The sequence below is a fragment of the Musa acuminata genome, chromosome BXJ1-1 (genome assembly GCF_036884655.1).
Source record: "Musa acuminata AAA Group cultivar baxijiao chromosome BXJ1-1, Cavendish_Baxijiao_AAA, whole genome shotgun sequence".
NCBI lineage: Eukaryota > Viridiplantae > Streptophyta > Magnoliopsida > Zingiberales > Musaceae > Musa > Musa acuminata.
The window spans coordinates 15362010-15380084 of record NC_088327.1 but is presented as its reverse complement, the minus strand read 5'-3'; the positions used below and the strand labels follow the sequence as shown (position 1 = coordinate 15380084).

At 35.8% G+C, this 18075-nt stretch overlaps 1 protein-coding gene across 2 annotated transcripts; it reads left to right on the top strand.

Moving 5' to 3' along the window:
* Positions 1–1479: 1479 nt before the first annotated feature.
* Positions 1480–17487, top strand: LOC135676050 (protein EXPORTIN 1A-like). 2 transcript variants are annotated; one of them, XM_065186835.1, is made up of 32 exons: positions 1480–1863; positions 2557–2673; positions 3575–3667; positions 3774–3845; positions 4029–4136; positions 4205–4287; positions 6128–6266; positions 6389–6457; positions 6661–6738; positions 6872–6934; positions 7046–7090; positions 7582–7686; positions 7778–7876; positions 8630–8782; positions 9045–9104; positions 10220–10330; positions 10938–11035; positions 11123–11231; positions 11974–12039; positions 12600–12698; positions 12796–12876; positions 12997–13086; positions 13569–13654; positions 13800–13880; positions 14023–14205; positions 15379–15445; positions 15525–15635; positions 15715–15822; positions 15915–16052; positions 16119–16256; positions 16352–16456; positions 16651–17487. In XM_065186835.1, the coding sequence occupies exons 1-32, from the start codon at positions 1768–1770 to the stop codon at positions 16771–16773; spliced, it is 3174 nt and encodes a 1057-aa protein (XP_065042907.1). In that variant the 5' UTR covers positions 1480–1767; the 3' UTR covers positions 16774–17487. The 2 variants fall into 2 exon arrangements, with proteins under 2 accessions (XP_065042907.1, XP_065042902.1); XM_065186830.1 differs by having other exon boundaries at positions 8579–8782.
* Positions 17488–18075: the final 588 nt, after the last annotated feature.

Here is an 18075-nt window from a genome sequence, read left to right as displayed (position 1 = left end):
TATCTTTTCTTCAGATCTAGGTTATTAATCTGGGTTATTCGTTCCTGATTGTGCTATTGACTTCTGTTAATTTTACCAATGTGGCTTGTGGGTAGTTGAATCCTTGCAGATTCATATAAAAATGTGCTTGAACCTCTTTTAGCTTAAAAAGGAGTCCAATGAATGTGGATTATCGAAGCTTCATTTTTGTTGGGCTCATTTTCTTGTTATAGTTCGGTGCTTGCAGGATCAACATCTTTCCTCCTCCCCAACAGTTCCTATATCAAATGGAAAATAGAAGATGCAACTTGGGTTCATGGTAAAGTTCCCGTGTGATTTATGTGATCAAAATTTCTCCACCAAATTTGTAATGTATCTACATGATATAGACACTTATCAAATTTAGTTCAAATTCAGGGTTAATTGTAAATTATTTTTTGTAATTAATTATTTTTAGTATTTGGATTCTTATATTTTTAAAAGTTATAGGATTTTTATACTTACCAAAGTCAAATAGTTAATTTTATTTTTCCTCATGTCGTTGTTGATGGGAATATCTCATATGTTCAATGATAAATTTTATGATATTTTCAGTAATATAGTCGATGATGACGTGTGATATTTTCTTTAGTAGAGTCGACTGCATGAGAAGAAGAAATATAATTAAATATTTTAATTTTATAAATATAATGGAGTTAATTATTTTATTTTATAAGGATTCGTCACTTTTGAAAGTATAAGGGTAATTAATTACAAGAGTATTTTATAATTAGTCCTTAAATTCATGATATTTATTTAAGATATAGAGGGATGAGTTAGATATAAGATGTTTGGAGATTACAATTTGATGTAGGTCTGAACGTTAAATGAGTTAAAAAAATCAAAAAAAAAATTTGTGATAATGCGACATTGAAAAAACTTGACAATTAAATAAAGATAATTGCTTTAATCTTCGTCGTTCAAATCTTACATAATTGCTTGATAAAAAATATTATGGAAGATGAAAATAATAAGAGCTTTTTAGACATTTACAACTTTTAATTAAACGGCAATCTAACTTCAGTTTATTGGATAGACATGTGAAAGAGTTCTTGCTCATATATGTAACCTTAAAATTGCAAATATGCTATTTCGGAACGTTGGGAGGGGTAGACAAGTAAAACCATCTTTTTAATTAATTGACATGTCATACTTCAAAAACCGTGCAACGATCCCATTGAACCGGACCCAAAGCCACGCCCGCGGCGAGCCGAATCATGATTCGGACACACCGTTTCGTGCCTTCAATTCACGAAAACGTGAATCCCATCGGATCCCGAAATGACCGAAACGCCCCCGTTTCCCTTGGAAAAGGACGATTCCGCCGGCAACAGCGTTTTCGTATTTCCCCCCAAACCCCAGTGGCAGTGTCGTTATTCGCTGGCAACGCCGGCCCCGTTTTCATCCCGCGGAACCCCCATGGCCGCTTCCCCTAATCTATATTTCTTTGCGTCCCTTGATCGCTTGGCGACCACCGAACAGGAGCGAAAGCGAGCGAATAAAGAGAGAAAGCAAGAAAGAAGGAGCGACAAAAGGAGAAGACGACGACGAAGAGGAGGGGAAGCTAGCTTTCTCTCTCGGAATCGAATCCCCTAGCGAAGCTCACGAGGATAGAAGAGCTAGGGTTTGGGAGACTTCCCGCTTTGCCCTCTCCTCGTCGCCCCTTGTTTCTAGATTCTTCCACAGTTCCAGGGCTCTTCGTCGGTGCTTTTTCTAGGATTTGGCCGCTGGATCTTGGGGTGTGGTCCAATGGCGGAGAGGTTGAGGGATTTGAGCAAGCCGATTGATGTTCCCCTCCTTGATGCGACCGTGGCCGCGTTCTATGGGACGGGATCTAAGGAGGAGGTCGGTTTCTCTCCTCGTCCGCGGCGTTCTCTTTGGTTCTGTTACTTTCGCTTTTGGTCTTCGCGTGTTTATTTAGGGGTTTGGGTGAGGGTTTGCTGCTGTTGGGTGGGTGTTTGGTGGCCTTTGGGTTTTTCTAGGGTTTTGGATGGTTGTGGGGTTTGATCGTCGGCTTATCGATGAAAAGTAGCTACTTTGTTTTCTGGTTAAATATCGTAACCTGACATGGTCTGATTCAGATAGAAAATGTCACTCCTTTCTTTGCTTTTGTTTGAATGGTTTCTTGCGATAGTGCATTGATTGTGTGGTCTTCCAATCCTAGTTATTTGATTGTTTTCTGGTTAAATGTCGTAACCTGACAGGGTCTGATTCAGGTAGAAAATGTCACTCCTTTCTTTTCTTTTGTTTGATTGGCTTCTTGCAATAGTTCACTGATTGCGTGGCCATCCAATCCTAGTTATTTGATTGTTTTAGGTGGGAAAAATGTGTGTATATGCTGCAGTGTCGCTGTCATACTGTTTGAGTATTGCAGCGAGCATTTGTGGAGTGTTATAAATTGTAACTCTTCTTGGTTGGTTAAACATGGCCCTAAGGGCTAGGTGTGGCTTTTTGAGTTTTAACCTGTGTAATTACCTTCTGTTATTTGTTTCTTTTATGTGCAAGCTCAGCTGACTTCTGGCTTCCAATTGGTGACAGCGGTCAGCTGCAGATCAGATTCTACGGGAATTGCAGAACAACCCTGACACCTGGCTGCAAGTGGTTCACATTCTGCAGAATTCACAAAGCTTGAACACTAAGTTTTTTGCACTTCAGGTTAGCTGGAAACAGTTATGTGCCTCTTTGATAGTATTATCTTTTCAATATAATGATATAAATCTGAACGTCATGGGTCAGAGAGTCACTCTGGTATGCAAAGTGCACATTAGTTGACTATCTTATCCAGCTATTTAAAAGGCAATGCCTGTCAATCCTAAGATGATGGCATTTGCAGTTCTCCATAAATGTCAATAAGTTGCTACATGATAGGACACTATATTATTGTGCTGGTCTCCTAAGAATGAGATATAGATATAGCTAATTATATCCATTGAAAAGAATGCAAGGATAAGAAATGGTGATGACATTTGTAGTAATTTTTCTAATAGGGACATTGATCTAGTGTGTACTCAATTGAATTTTACCTTGAAGCAGCAACAGTTTGGATGTTTGAGATCTGTAAAATGACCCACAAATGGCAAAACATTTTTATGGATGTTCTGCTTGAAGCACACAAAATGAAGCCCACAATTGGGTCTGTTGCAGATGTCCCAAATGGATCGAAAGTCAACCTGATAGTCTCACCACATTCTTTAGGTTCCAATATGAGATGGTGCTGACAGATGTGTACATGGACAATATCATCTGCTGCATATTAACGGGAAAAAATTTCCGACTATAACTTTTAGTAGATTCTTGCTCTCATTAGCGTTTGTATTTATTTTTTCACATTAATTGTCTGGGAAGTGTACATTTTGATGTGTTCTGAAACAAACTTGGGTTCAGATTATCCTGACTGGACTAAAAAAATTTCTAACCATTGGTAGATGTAATTCTAATTTTTTACTCTTGTAATTTGTTTGTATTTCCTATGTCTCTGTCATCTAATATCACTAGTAAAACTCTTGTAATTTGGAGCATTACAAATAGTCATTTTTTAATTAAAAAAACCTTTTAGGTACTAGAAAGTGTCATTAAGTACAAATGGAATGCCTTGCCAGTCGAGCAGCGTGATGGAATAAAGAATTATATATCTGATGTGATTGTACAGGTAACTGTGGTTCTGTTTGCTGGCATGTACGCATAGTCATTTTTCTTTATGATTTATGTTATAACTGGTTCATCTGGTTTTTGGACATCTTTGCCCATTCAATCAGCTTTCTAGTAGTGAAGTTTCCTTTCGGAAGGAGCGGCTGTATGTCAATAAGCTTAATGTCATATTGGTGCAGGTAATGCCCCTGATTTTTCATATTTGTATTTGCACAATCTTTTGGTTGAAACCAGTAACCGTTAGCCTTTCTGTTTATATTACCTGATTTCGATCTTCTTTGGCACAATGCATTAGGACCATGGATTGAGAAAAGTAGGTTTTGTTTTCTCTTTTTTGATTGTCTGCATTTCCTAAAGAGTAGGTCTTAAAGCATGAGTGGCCAACCAGATGGCAGAGCTTCATTCCTGATCTTGTTTCAGCTGCAAAGAGTAGTGAAACAATCTGTGAAAATTGCATGGCTATACTAAAGGTATGTCTCCTTTTCAGTATTGGTTTCAATATTAAGAATATAGACTAAAATAGTTGTCAATTGTGCAGCTTTTAAGTGAAGAAGTTTTTGATTTCTCAAGAGGAGAGATGACTCAGCAAAAGATAAAGGAACTTAAGCAGTCTTTGAATAGGTATGTTTGATCTGATCTATGTGCCTTATCATAGTGTTTATGTGGTTTTTGTACTCGTTGGTCAGCTCTACTAAAAGAATTGTGTCCTCTTACTTAATGTTTTTGTATGATTAATGGATTTTGGTGTTATCTTATTCCAGTAATATAGGTTACAGTCATGACTCCTTTTATCTGCTTTCTGAATATTTTCATTGCTTGATTAAATTGAGTTATTGAAACTTTGATGTGTTGTGATTATTTTAATGACCAAAATATTGTAAGACTCGGGATAGGATCAGAATCTATTACAAATTAATTTAAAACAGACAATTTATGAAATTTGTGTATACACAAGACAAACATAAAATAGAAGTGGGAATATAATGATATTGTTTGAAAGGATTCTTTTATCTTTAGAGTTACTAAATATTTTCTATAATAACAATGATAATATTATGTAATAACTTATCTACATCTAGCTTGGACGATGATGATAAATTCCATGGTGACCCTGATGCTTCTCTAAACGTCATGCATTAACTGTAGAATAGTACAAAAATAAATAAAGAAAAAAAATCCGTGTTTAATGATAAAGCTCAAGATATCGTTATTCTCTGTGCTAACATCTTTATTTTCCTAGAAGGTCATGATTTAATCCCTCTCCTTTTCTCTCTTTACCTTCTTTTGTATTACAAACTAGTATCTTTATTTCTAAGGCGTAATCACAGATTTTCTTTTGGTTATAAATTGTCCAAAATCAGCAAGCTAGTTGAGTTCCATGAAATTTTAACCAGTTCATTGCTCTTTGTCTATACCTTTCTTTTGATTCCATGAAATTGGCTAAAATTGCCTAAATCAGCAAAATATATTTGATTTTTACTGATTCAAGCATTCTTCCCTGAGTTCTAATCATGTGACAAAAGATATCCGACGAAGTTGGATCAGCTTGGATGACGCTGGTACTGACCGGGCACATCATGTTGGAATCAGTCAATACCAGAAACTATGGTCCAATGTCAAGAGTTTGCATTGACAGTGCCTTTGGTTCTTTAAATAGAGTCAGCAAGAGAATTTTTGCAGCTACTTATTTTCCATTGTGAGGCATTGGCTTAAGAATTTCTTTGCTGGCACTGCCACTTGGTTAATACCTAGGTTTTATGCTATCTTTTTAGTTGGGTCATTGATTATTAGTTGCAACTAGGATCTGTTAAATTTGGAAACTGTAGAAGGCCAGTTCTGATTTTGACACCTGTATTTTCTAAACTCAAGTTCCAAGATTGTAAAGTGCAGAGTGATTTACCCGATCGATGAATAACTGATGGTAAATAAGAGTTTTTTATTTTCAATAAGACTGAGCCTTTTCAACTGGAAAAATTCTCCATGAGCTGCCTTGACCTGAAAATATTCAGAATGGGAACAATGTTTGATGCTGGAAATTGTAGGTTTCCAAGGATTAAATGACAATATCACGATTAAATTTGAATGCATTTTTTGTTTCTTATATGTTACATTTGGAAAACAGTTGTGTTGTGTTCTTTATTCTTCTATCTAGCAGGAAACTTTGTCGCATTAGTTTGTATTTGGTTGTTGCATGATTCTTTTGGGGGGCTTTTACTTTCTGTTGTGACACTGGGGTTCATACAGAAGGTATTCCTTTACCATTCTTGCCATATTTTCTATAAATTACTGTTTCTCGTGACCTGTAAAACTAGTGTTCTTGTAATAGGAAAGATTAATATTCTTCAAATATAATTGTCTTAGCCAATTTCGCAAGGTTTGATGCTGTTCTTTATTTTTGCAATTTGTTGTATTCACTCATATAGTAACATTGTAATTTATACTTTTTCTGTCTTCAAAACAGTGAATTTCAACTCATCCACGAGTTATGCTTATACGTACTGTCAGCATCACAACGAACAGAGCTTATCCGGGCTACCTTGGCAACCCTTCATGCTTTTTTATCATGGATTCCTCTTGGTTATATATTTGAATCTCCACTGGTTTGTTTGTTGATGACCATAAGCTTTATTTATTGATTTCTTTAGTCCATTTGGTTGATGGTAAAAATATATTTTGGTGTAATTAATGCGAAATTTAGCTTATATATTGTGGTAATTGTCAGCTGGAGATACTCTTGAAATTCTTTCCTATCGCATCATACCGGAACCTTACACTTCAGTGTTTGACAGAGGTACATGTCTGTTATGTTGTTTTAAACTTGTGGTTGATAGTTTCCTTGATGTTACCTTTGATGCGAAGATTGTGCTGTATATTTTCATTTGAAGTGGCATAAAAACACTGCAAGATATTGCATTTGCAATAGAATCCTAGGCCTTGTCTTTATCTCGTCCTTGCAGCAGTTTTATAACAAGTTAATCTACTACTAATTTACAGGTTGCGGCGCTTCAGTTTGGTGACTTCTATGACATGCGGTATGTGAAGATGTATACAATCTTTATGATACAATTGCAGGTATTTTTATTTTGTTGATCTGTTTTATTTTTAAAATTGTATATCTATTTAACTTTCTTTTTATGGACATTGCTGTCTTGCGTTGTCTATTCTGTACTTCTATTATGTTGAGACTGTTTATTATGATATGTAGACTGTCATCCCACCTGGTACAAATATCTCTGAAGCTTATACAAATGGTTCCAGTGAAGAACAGGTACACTTATTTCCCTTTTTGTTAAATGAGTTGATCTCTTCCTCTCTGCAATTAATTTGTTTCTTTATGATATGCAAATGAACCATGCTAACATTTTTTTTTCTTTTATAGGCTTTCATCCAGAACCTTGCATTGTTTTTTACTTCGTTTTACAAGGCAAGTTGTTTCTTCCTCTTGTTCAACTTCTTGAAACTAATTGTTAGTTGCGTATATGCGAGACATATTTTCTTTCGTAGAATTATGATGTTTGTAGAAGTTTATATTATTTAGGAATTGCAATCAAGAGGCTAATAATTGCTTTGTTCTTGTTTAGTTAAAGTCTTGGTTGATATATTATGGCCCTTATTTTGTTGATCATCAGTGAGTGCATCTATTGATATTGTTTTGAATTGAGAAAAAAAATTTTAGTTAGAATTTGGGATATCTTTGTTTTCCAGAATATTGTTTTTGTGGTCATAAAGAGCTTGATGTTTGTGTAACTTCATTATGAATTATTGTTACTGTCTTCATCTCTGAAATCACACTTGCTGTACCATAGATTTAACAAGAGACTTTGATCACAACATTCCACTGTTAGCTTACGAGTATTAATAACAACTTGCTTTTAAAAACCTGTTGCATTAATGGGGCTCCCTTTCCTTTTGCAGTCTCACATACGAGTACTGGAATCTCCTGAAAATAGAGCTGCCTTATTGATGGGCCTTGAGTATCTTATTGGTATCTCATACGTCGATGACACTGAGGTTTTCAAGGTACGATGATACTTTTTTGTAGTATATGATTAAATTATGTGCATTGCCTTGTCACCTATTGTGGTCAACATTTTCTTGAACATATGGGCAGGTTTGCTTGGATTATTGGAATTTACTGGTTCTAGAACTGTTTGAAGCGCATCACAACTTGGACAACCCTGCTGTTGCTGCAGGCTTGATGGGTCTTCAGGTATATCTTCATGGCAATTGATGTTAAACTGTTTCTCTTTATTCATATGCAGTTATTATATAAATTGAGGGTTTTTTGTTGTGCTCCTCTTTACTTTATAGCTCAAGATTGAGAAATCCTCTCCTGTTTTTGCATCTAGGTTTCCCTCCCTTGAATCCGAGCAAATATTTTACAGTTAACTACTTAACATTACCTATATATTTCTACTTTTGATATTAGCTATTCCTTTCTTTGTTGTGTACTGGAAGATGGTTCTTCGATAATGTTATTGTAGGAAAAAATATTGAGTTTTTTGTTGCTTTAGTATGTTTCCTGATCAAGTGTCTCATTGTTGCAAATCTTCATCGTCAAATGAATGGATGCTGGATATTTTACATAAATATGTTTGAGGTTTTACTTTATTAATGTCCTTAAAGCTGGTTTCAGCATTGTTTTTGTTACTCTCATGATACTTATAAGCAAAATAGATACATGGTGATTCTAGTTCAATTGCAGTAGTATCGTTTTGAAATTGATAAGCTATTATTCTATCTTGATGTCTTGTGTTTTCAACTCAAGCATATATAATTCTAGATCCAGTGTGATCATATATCCCCTGTTGTTTATCTACATGCATAGGCAATTTGTTCTTGTACATCATCATGTTGCTTGATGCCTTTTTTAAGACTGTTTTTGCCATGACATAGCTTATGGTTTCTTCAGGCTACACTGATACCAGAGATGGTTGATGGCCTTGGTTCACTGCTTCTGCAGAGGCGGCAGCTTTATTCAGGTCCATTATCAAAGTTAAGAACGCTCATGATTTGTCGTATGGCTAAACCAGAAGAGGTTTTGATTGTTGAGGATGAAAATGGAAATATTGTTCGTGAAACTATGAAAGACAATGATGTGCTTGTTCAATATAAGGTTTGTGCTGGATTCCTTTTCTGGAGAATATAACAATATCTCTCATTTTCTTCACTTGGCATATGCATCTGCTTGTCTCCGAAACTTCGGTGTTTAAATAAATGGGTTAGGCTTTTTATATCAAAATGCACTGCTACTGTAGAGGACAAACTTACTGTAAAACCGTCTTTTCTGGCATCTTAATTGGTTTTCTGGTATCTTAATTGCCATTGTTTTAAATTTACTTCGACTTGCTTACAATTAATTTGATTCACTATTGCAGATCATGAGGGAAACACTTATATACTTGTCACACCTTGATCATGAGGACACAGAACAACAGGTACATCCTGATCTTGCTTTATCCTTGTTAATTTTTGACTATGAACAAGCAGTGTTTTGAACTATTTTCTGGCAATGCTTGTGTTATACTTGCAACCTGTCTCTTTCATATGTGTGCTTGTTACTACCATGAGTTACAGAAATTTGTATTTACTGTTAAAAAATTACCGAAGGTCTACTTCACAGCTGGGCATCAGCAAGTTATGTCATACATACATTTAGATTGGTGAACTGTAATGGTCAACACAGTTCTTATTTCATATCTTACATTACTTGTTAAACAACGTTACTAAAGATGTAAAGTATATGGACAAAAGTCCTAGTGCCCAGTCCATCCAAAATTGTTGGCTACATTTATCGGTCAATCTTGGTGACTAATCACAGTTTACTATTTTTACTGACGGTAATATCTGTGCTTTGGCCAGAACTTGATTTTGGGACATGACATGATCTCTAAAGAGGAAAATGAGCTCTGAAACATCTACAACTTTTGGTTTGTAAGTGAAGGGTTCCAGAAGAAGTGGATAAGATTACAGTGCAGCAACGTTTACCATGTACTATTCATGTAGATTGCTGAAATAAACATGAATTATGAAATTGGTCTATGTTTGTGGATATTATACAGAAAACTCCGTGGATACTCCTAGTCCGCTGCAGTGGGTCTTGAAGTATATCATTTTCTCATTCGGATCTGGTTTTTGATAGGTTTTGTTGAGTTGTAGTTGACTAAATGATACTAAAACTACTATTCTTGTAGAGAAAAAATTATGCTAGTTGAACAGGTTTTGCTAACTATTACTATATCTAGTTCCGTTAAGAGCTTATTTCACATGTCATCTGGCTTTGTGACTGCAAGAATCTTGTCCTCAAAGCCATTACGGTTCGTAATTGGTTGTGATCTATAGAAGTGCTATAATTTTTTGTTTACAATTGGTCTTGCTTTTCAAATTCTAAGGGTGTAACTATCCAATTTTTGCAGTTAAAATATGTAAGTTATTGGATATTTATGTTTTCCTTTTAATTATACTTTATTCGTGTATAACTTCATTGCTTGAAATTGTCCAACCATCTTTACTAATAGCAAATTGATCCATGCATAATTTCTTTGACTTGCAGATGTTGAAGAAGTTGAGTAGGCAATTGAGTGGGGAAGAGTGGTCTTGGAACAACTTAAACACATTGTGCTGGGCTATTGGATCAATATCGGGTTCAATGATGGAGGAGCAGGTACTTTTCCTAATGATGATGATGCTCATACTTATTGGTGAACGTAAACATAGACTTAGAGGAATTTAGTTAATTCTCTTGGTCATTTTTGTGTAATTAGCTGTTTTTTGTTGGTCAATGACGTCCACTGTTTTGTTGGAAGGCTTAAATTCTTGGTTGAAGTTTGGATCCATTTTTAGGTTTCATCAGGTATTGTAAATGTTATGACATTATTATTTGTCTGAAGATGTGGCGAGACCAGACAATGAACTTATGTCTTGTGCAAGATATTTATGATCAACCACACATGTTAGGGTCGATAAATTTTCTTTTTGACAGTGGACACATGGTTCTTAAGATCAGAATCCTTAGCTGCAGTGTTATGTGAGATCTGTCTCTTTAATTTATTAAGTATTCTGCAAAATTTAACATGGTTGGCATAGATTTTTGTTTTTGCTTTCTTACGTTTATTTCAGATCTTTATAGGATAGTTAAGCTTCACCTTGTCTAGATTTGCAATTCTCGTCTGTTTTTACTTGCTTTCTATTGTCAATAATTCTTTTATATGGTTTATGGCATATGAAATAACTAATGATTATTAAATTTCTAATGGTTTTGTTGTTTCCAGGAAAATAGATTTTTAGTAATGGTCATTCGTGATTTGCTGAATCTTTGTGAAATTACGAAAGGAAAAGATAACAAAGCTGTGATCGCTAGCAATATCATGTGAGCAAACACTTCTGTTCTATTATCTTTTGGCTGCATCGTTAATTTTGGCTTTTAACCCATTTAATTGCGTGGTATAAATTTTAGGTATGTTGTAGGACAGTATCCGAGGTTTCTCCGAGCCCATTGGAAATTTCTTAAAACAGTTGTGAATAAGTTGTTTGAGTTTATGCATGAAACTCATCCAGGAGTTCAGGTACATCTTTTGCTTATTGTTTATTATCTTCTTGAAATATTTGATTACTGCTATGCCTTAATGAGTCCAATAGGTTTGGAAAAGATTGTTTGGGCTGTGGAGCAGAATATATGTTGAACACTGTTCAAAAGAAAGATAATTCACATTTTAGTCCTTGGGTTTTAAACATGTTGGTCATGTGAAAATGCTAGGTACTGATTTTGTAGTAACAAGCAAATGCCACCAAACTTTTAACTTAATAATTATAATTGCGTAAAATGTGTGTTTTTTTTAAAATTTGCTACAAACAGCTTAGGTTCATGATGCAAATGGTAAATCTAAATTTCTTTTGAGATGGCTGATTTATGTTAGGTTAATATGGTAGAATCTTGTAGAGGTTTTAATTGAGGTTTTGGTTTTTGCCCCATTGTCTGAAGCTGAAAGTAGGAGCTGATCAGCTTGTGCTTCAACTGGCAGAATGCTGGAACTAACAGAACTCTAGTTCCTGGTTCCTTTAAGCCAAAGAACCAAAGTCTATTATTCTTATCTTCCACTTAGGTGATTGGTTTATGCCTAACAACTAAGTCCATGAATCCTATCAGCTATATAAGTACTTGCATATATGTTTCCAGTTAGCTGTTTTGACTAATACTGGTTTCACTAAATTTGGTTTTCGAACTACATATCAATGATTGCATAATTTGATATGTGTCCTATGATTTTGCCCTCTTGTGCTACATACTGAACTTTGTTTTATTTCCAGGACATGGCTTGTGATACTTTTCTGAAAATTGTCCAGAAATGTAAGCGTAAGTTTGTGATCACCCAGGTAAGCTGACCTTTGCTTATCAACAATGAGTTATGGCAGTAACTCTTCTTTTGTACTTATGAACACTTTTCTAGTTGATATTATCTTTTTCTAATTTAAACTACTCTGCTATAGTGGGTGGTATGGAGATAGTGGAACTCTTTTTTTGTTTTTTTCTTTGGTGGTGAGGGGAGGGGTTCAGATCTTCAGCAGTCCAATAACTTTTGAGAAGTATTATTTGTTTCCTGATTTGGCATGCCAATTTGGTGACATCACCTGCTTTCTTGGTTGGCTTACTTTGTCTGGTCATGATGCTTGGGCCCCTCTGTATCTAAAGTTCTCTGGAGATTGTGGAATTTTTGTTAAACTTTATGAAACTATACCGCTCAGCCGTTTTTTTAATTTTAATAAGGAATCCTAATGTGAGTTCAGGTGCATGGATAATTTGCTGGGGGTCCAAATCGTTTCTTTAATGGGCTTTAGTAGTCATAGAGTTCAGTCATCATCAAAGATACTTATTAGCATGACCTTAGATTCTGCAAGCATTTATCTTATGGAAAGAATGTTTTCTGAGGATACAGGTAGGAGAGAATGAGCCATTTGTTTCTGAACTTCTGTCGAGTCTACCAAGTACTGTTTCAGATCTTCAGCCTCACCAGATTCACTCATTTTATGAATCCGTAAGAATAACAATTAATACTCTCATCAAACTATTGTTCTGATCAATTTTAACAGAATTTTGTAGATTCATAAATGTTCTATTGTTTCTGAATGCAGGTTGGCCATATGATTCAAGCAGAACCTGATCCTTCTAAGAGGGATGAATATTTGAGAAGGTTAATGGATCTTCCAAATCAGGTAAGTACGAATTCTTTCCAAACTTTTCAAGTTTTTAGTCATATGCTAATAAGTAACAACATATTTGTATTTTGTACCATACCTAGTGGTGTCCTTACTGCAATGTATGATTATTTGTAGAAATGGGCTGAAATCATTGGACAAGCAAGTCTTAGTGTTGATGTCCTGAAAGATCAAGATGTCATAAGAGCAGTTCTTAATATATTGCAGGTACCTGCAGAAAAATCTTTTTTATTTTTCAATTAGCAAATGACAGTCCGATTAATCATTACCAAAATTTACATGCTATGTTGGTTCAAAGTTAGTGTTGCATTATTCATATTGCTTATTTTCTAAGGCCATAGTCTCTCTATTGATGCGTAATTTGTGTCTACTCTTTTTTCAAAAGATTCATTTTTTTATTCATATCCTAATTTCGGCCTTACTGTCTTCAAAGAACATGCTGTAGAAGTCCTTGCTTTCTTACATAATGTCTGATAACTAATTGTTAGTTTCTATTATGTCTTGTGATACGTAGAAATCTATAATCGTACTTCTAATGCGTTTGACTACTTGCAGAAATGACTAATACTAGTGACATATAGCTATTAGTAGCATTTGTTGTAATGATTATGATGTTCTGCTATTGTGTTTATTTTGTGACTGCATTAGTAACATGTTTCTAATTTTGTGTGTTTGGTGATGCTTGGCAGACAAACACAAGTGCTGCTAGTTCTCTTGGGACATATTTCTTTCCACAAATATCTCTGATATTCTTGGACATGCTTACTGTATACAGGTGGACATTCTTTAATGTTTTGTGGTTTTATATGAAAATACAGGGAATTAGAACTTTCTTTTCCTATGTCACCCACATAAGCCCTGCTTTAATCAATTTTTGCTTAAATGTTACAGACCTGATAATATATGATTCTTCTTTACAGAATGTACAGTGAGTTAATATCTAGTAGTATAGCTGAAGGAGGGCCCTTTGCCTCAAAAACATCTTTTGTGAAGCTTTTGCGGTATGGTTTAACAGTTTGCTTGTTGTCTTGCTGCCAATTTGCTGCCAATTAATTTTTCTGATTATTTAGGCCTTTTAAATCTATAGGGAAAATGTTTATTAAAATCTTTAAAGAATCTATGTTCATTTTAATATAATAACAGATCTGTGAAACGGGAGACACTCAAGCTAATCGAGACATTTGTAGACAAGGCTGAAGATCAGCCACATATCGGAAGGCAGTTTGTGCCACCAATGATGGATCCTGTCCTTGGTGACTATGCTAGAAACCTGCCAGATGCCAGGGAATCTGAAGTTTTGTCACTCTTTGCAACAATTATAAACAAGTATGTATAAGCTCCAGAAAATTTTCCATATGTTCATGTTTATCTATTATCGCAAAACATGTACTTTATATTCATTTTTTTGGTTAAGATATTAGAGATCAATGTCTAATAAGGAGTGGCGGACTAATTGTTTCTGCATCCACACGGCTTCAATATGCACACACATGTTTTATGCTGAACTTTTTGGACTTTATGAGTTAAACTTTCATCGAGTAATAGTTCTAGGAAATAAGGACATGCTGAGAGTGCCTTTATGGAGTTTGCTATGTTTTGTTCAGGATCTTGGGATAACCATGATGGTGCATTCTAGATGTACTGATTTTCATATCGGTTAACTGGTTCCGGTTGCAGAATGCCATATTAGTACCAGTCAGAACATGGTGGATCCTATCTGTTTTGGCCATTGTTTTTGTGTCTCAGCTGGTTTTACCTGCCAAAACATTGCTTTCTTCAAGCACCATGTAGGCATCAAATGAGTCTGCATGTGCATCTCTTGCAGAATGCATCCTATGTGGCATTACTTGTCTCCACTGTGTGCCTTGGGCTTCCGGATATTCAGTTATTTTGTTAACTTTAGATAAGTCGGTTCTTTAGTACATTGATCACCAAGTCTTTGAGGAAATCACTTGTTCCACGAGAATTTTCAAATATAGAAGTAGAGTGCATTTACCCAGTCTGACATTGATTCAGTGACTGGGGGCAGAAATTCCCTCTGAGGTAGCTGATTGATCACATTGGAGTTTTTTCCCCTGCAGATGAGCTTAAAAAATGCTATCTCATCTATTAATCATGTGGGTTCAGTGTCTGGGGGCAGAAATTCCCTCTGATGATAGTGATGAGCTTCAAAAGGATAGAATCATTTTATGTAAATGCAGAAAAAATAACGATGATATGTATATCATTTAGGTCATGAATGATTCAATGATCTTGAATACTAACTTTAGTATGCATGTTGTGTGGCACTATGGCTCTTAAAATTAGTTGCTAGATTGTTCTTAAAATTTGAAGCTCAAGAACTGCATTTCTTAGTTCAATCTTCTGTTAATAATTTATAATGATTATTTACAATAGAATTGATCCGCATCTATGTCCAATACACCTACACTATTGTTATCAGTGCATCAACTTCCTGGTTTCCTATCTTTATGCTCATATTGAACTCCGTTCATGCAGATATAGAGGTGTCATGATGGAGTATGTACCTCGCATATTTGAAGCTGTTTTTCAGTGCACGCTTGAGGTGAGGAGTATGAACTTCAGATGCTTTTGCAGATGTTAGAGTTTGTTTCATTCTGCTGCAAACTTCAATGTTGTTTCAGATGATCACCAAGAATTTTGAGGATTACCCAGAACATCGCCTTAAGTTTTTCTCTTTACTGCGTGCAATTGGTACTCACTGTTTTCAAGCTTTAATTCAACTCTCAAGTCAGGTGAGCAATGATTTCATTATTTATCTATTTGGATATGTCATATTATGGTTTCATTTCGTGTATTTCTGTTCTATGTCAGCAATTGAAACTTGTGATGGATTCAATCATCTGGGCTTTTCGGCATACTGAAAGGAATATTGCTGAGACTGGACTTAGTCTTTTGTTAGAGTTGCTGAAGAACTTCCAGGTTTGGCAGATGTTCCAAATTAGGACAGCTTTCTGATATATTGCTGAGACTGGCCGGCCTTAGTCTTACCATCTGATACGATTTATTGTCAGGTTTCGGAGTTCTGTAACCAATTCTATAGAACATACTATTTGACAATCGAGCAAGAAATTTTTGCTGTCCTGACAGATACATTCCACAAGCCTGGCTTTAAGTTGCATGTTATAGTGCTTCAGCATTTGTTTTGTTTGGTAAGAAGTAAATACATTATTACCTTTTTTGCATGGTCTGTTCACTGAATTTTGGTTATACTTCAGGTTGATTCTGGTGCATTAACAGAGCCCCTATGGGATGCTTCTACAGTTCCATATCCATATGCAAATAATACAGTATTTGTTCGTGATTACACCATAAAACTACTAGGATCATCTTTTCCAAATATGACGACACCAGAGGTAAAGATGAGATTCTAATCCTGTTATATGTTATGTTATCCTGTTTATTTTCACTGAAAGCTTGTTGCTGAATAACAGTGCTTTTCTTTTTCTAGATAACTCAATTTGTTGGTGGATTATTTGAGTCAAGAAATGATCTTCCAACCTTCAAGAACCATATACGAGATTTTCTTGTGCAATCAAAAGAGTTCTCTGCTCAGGTATTGCTAGTGTGACTAATGTTGAATACTGTTGCACTTTGTGGGTTTAGAACACAATTCATGGTGTATTACCATAGAAGAAGATGCAGTCGTAGTCTATCATATTGCCTCTAGCAGCTGCTGAAAACTTCATACAAGGTGTATGGCTTCTGTGTACAAGGATGTTGCTCATCACAAAACTTTTTATGCCACAGGACAACAAGGATCTTTACGCCGAGGAGGCTGCAGCGCAAAGAGAACGTGAACGCCAGAGAATGTTGTCGATCCCCGGGCTAATTGCCCCAAACGAGCTACAGGATGAGATGGTGGATTCATAGTGTCCGGAGGTGTTGCAGTGATAATTACAAGTTTGGTTTTTTTTTTTTTTTTTTTGTTTCCTCGTTTTCGATTCCGATGGGTGCCTCACATATCATTTGGCCGATTTCCTGGCCAAAAGTAGATGGGAGGCTTTCTCAATTTCTAATTTGATTTCATGGGAAGTTAAAAAAGGAGGTGATGGTCTGTCAAAGCGAGAGCTGTTTGGACTGCTGGTGATGCTTGCAGGTTCGTACGAAATTGTCTGGTTGAAGTAGCGGCAGCTTCTTGGAAGAATGAATGTATTTCCTAATATAGGGGGAAGGGTAGGGGGGGGTGGGGGAAGTTGGTGTGTAGGGGCAGCTTCTTGGCTTAATGTATTTGCTAATATAGGATGTTTTGACCCATCAGTAGTGGTGTCATACAATGTGGTTTTTTGTTTTTTACTTGCGCATCTTTATAAGCAACAGGAGCATTATCGTTTGACATAGCGCTCCTCCTGTATGATTAGCATCCTCCTCGTTTGTTCCCCGTCAAGATGTAATCGAGTACCAGTCAGTCGTTGGAGGTGAACGAACTCTCACCGTGGGCGATGGCCACCGACCAAAAGCCTGCCACCATTTCAATTCATGACGTCCTCGTAATCTTTTCTAATACCCAGACTGGCCATCGTAACGTGTCCTAATGCTGTCTGGTTTGGAAATTGAAATCAGAATGGAAATTGGATCTGTTTTGAATCGATTTGTCTAATGCTGCAAGATTTTATTTATTTTAGATTTTTTTTCAAAATACCCTTTCGATTAACCCTTTGTCAGGATTTATTAAAAAGGAGTAAATTCATTTAAATACAGTTAGTTAATCTTTTTTTTTTTTTTTGGTTGACTGGTTCGAAATCAAATAGACCCGTCAACCCGGGTTGTAGATTCCAGATTCCATGGATCCGACGGAATTGAACCACCGAAATCCATTTTTGGTTCGGTTCGATTCTAAACCATCGTACCTTCGTATCGAACCGTACCTACCATATAGCTAACTGTTGGGAAGACCGTAGTAGTGTGTCATGAATCCATTCGCGAGTATGGTTTTGTCTCACATGCCAAGCCCCATCGACACAGTCCGTGACAAAGGAGAAATCATCGGTTAAACCTGAAACCTCCTAAAAAAGAAAAATCTCCCGGATAACAAACATACTGAAGAATTCCTTTATCAGAGGTGTAGCTGCCACTCCATCGTCTCCAGGTACAGAAATATCTCTTCTACTCTCCAGAAATGCATCTTTTCGATCAGGATTATTTATGTGGGCTAAACAACTAGTACGGTTAGAA

Coding starts and splice junctions, on each gene's coding strand:
- LOC135676050 (XM_065186830.1), top strand. CDS start 1,768: ATGGCGGAGAGGTTGAGGGATTTGAGCAAGCCGATTGATGTTCCCCTC. Junction 3,846..4,028: donor TTAATGTCATATTGGTGCAG/GTAATGCCCCTG, acceptor CCTAAAGAGTAG/GTCTTAAAGCATGAGTGGCC. Junction 9,105..10,219: donor ATGAGGACACAGAACAACAG/GTACATCCTGAT, acceptor TTTGACTTGCAG/ATGTTGAAGAAGTTGAGTAG.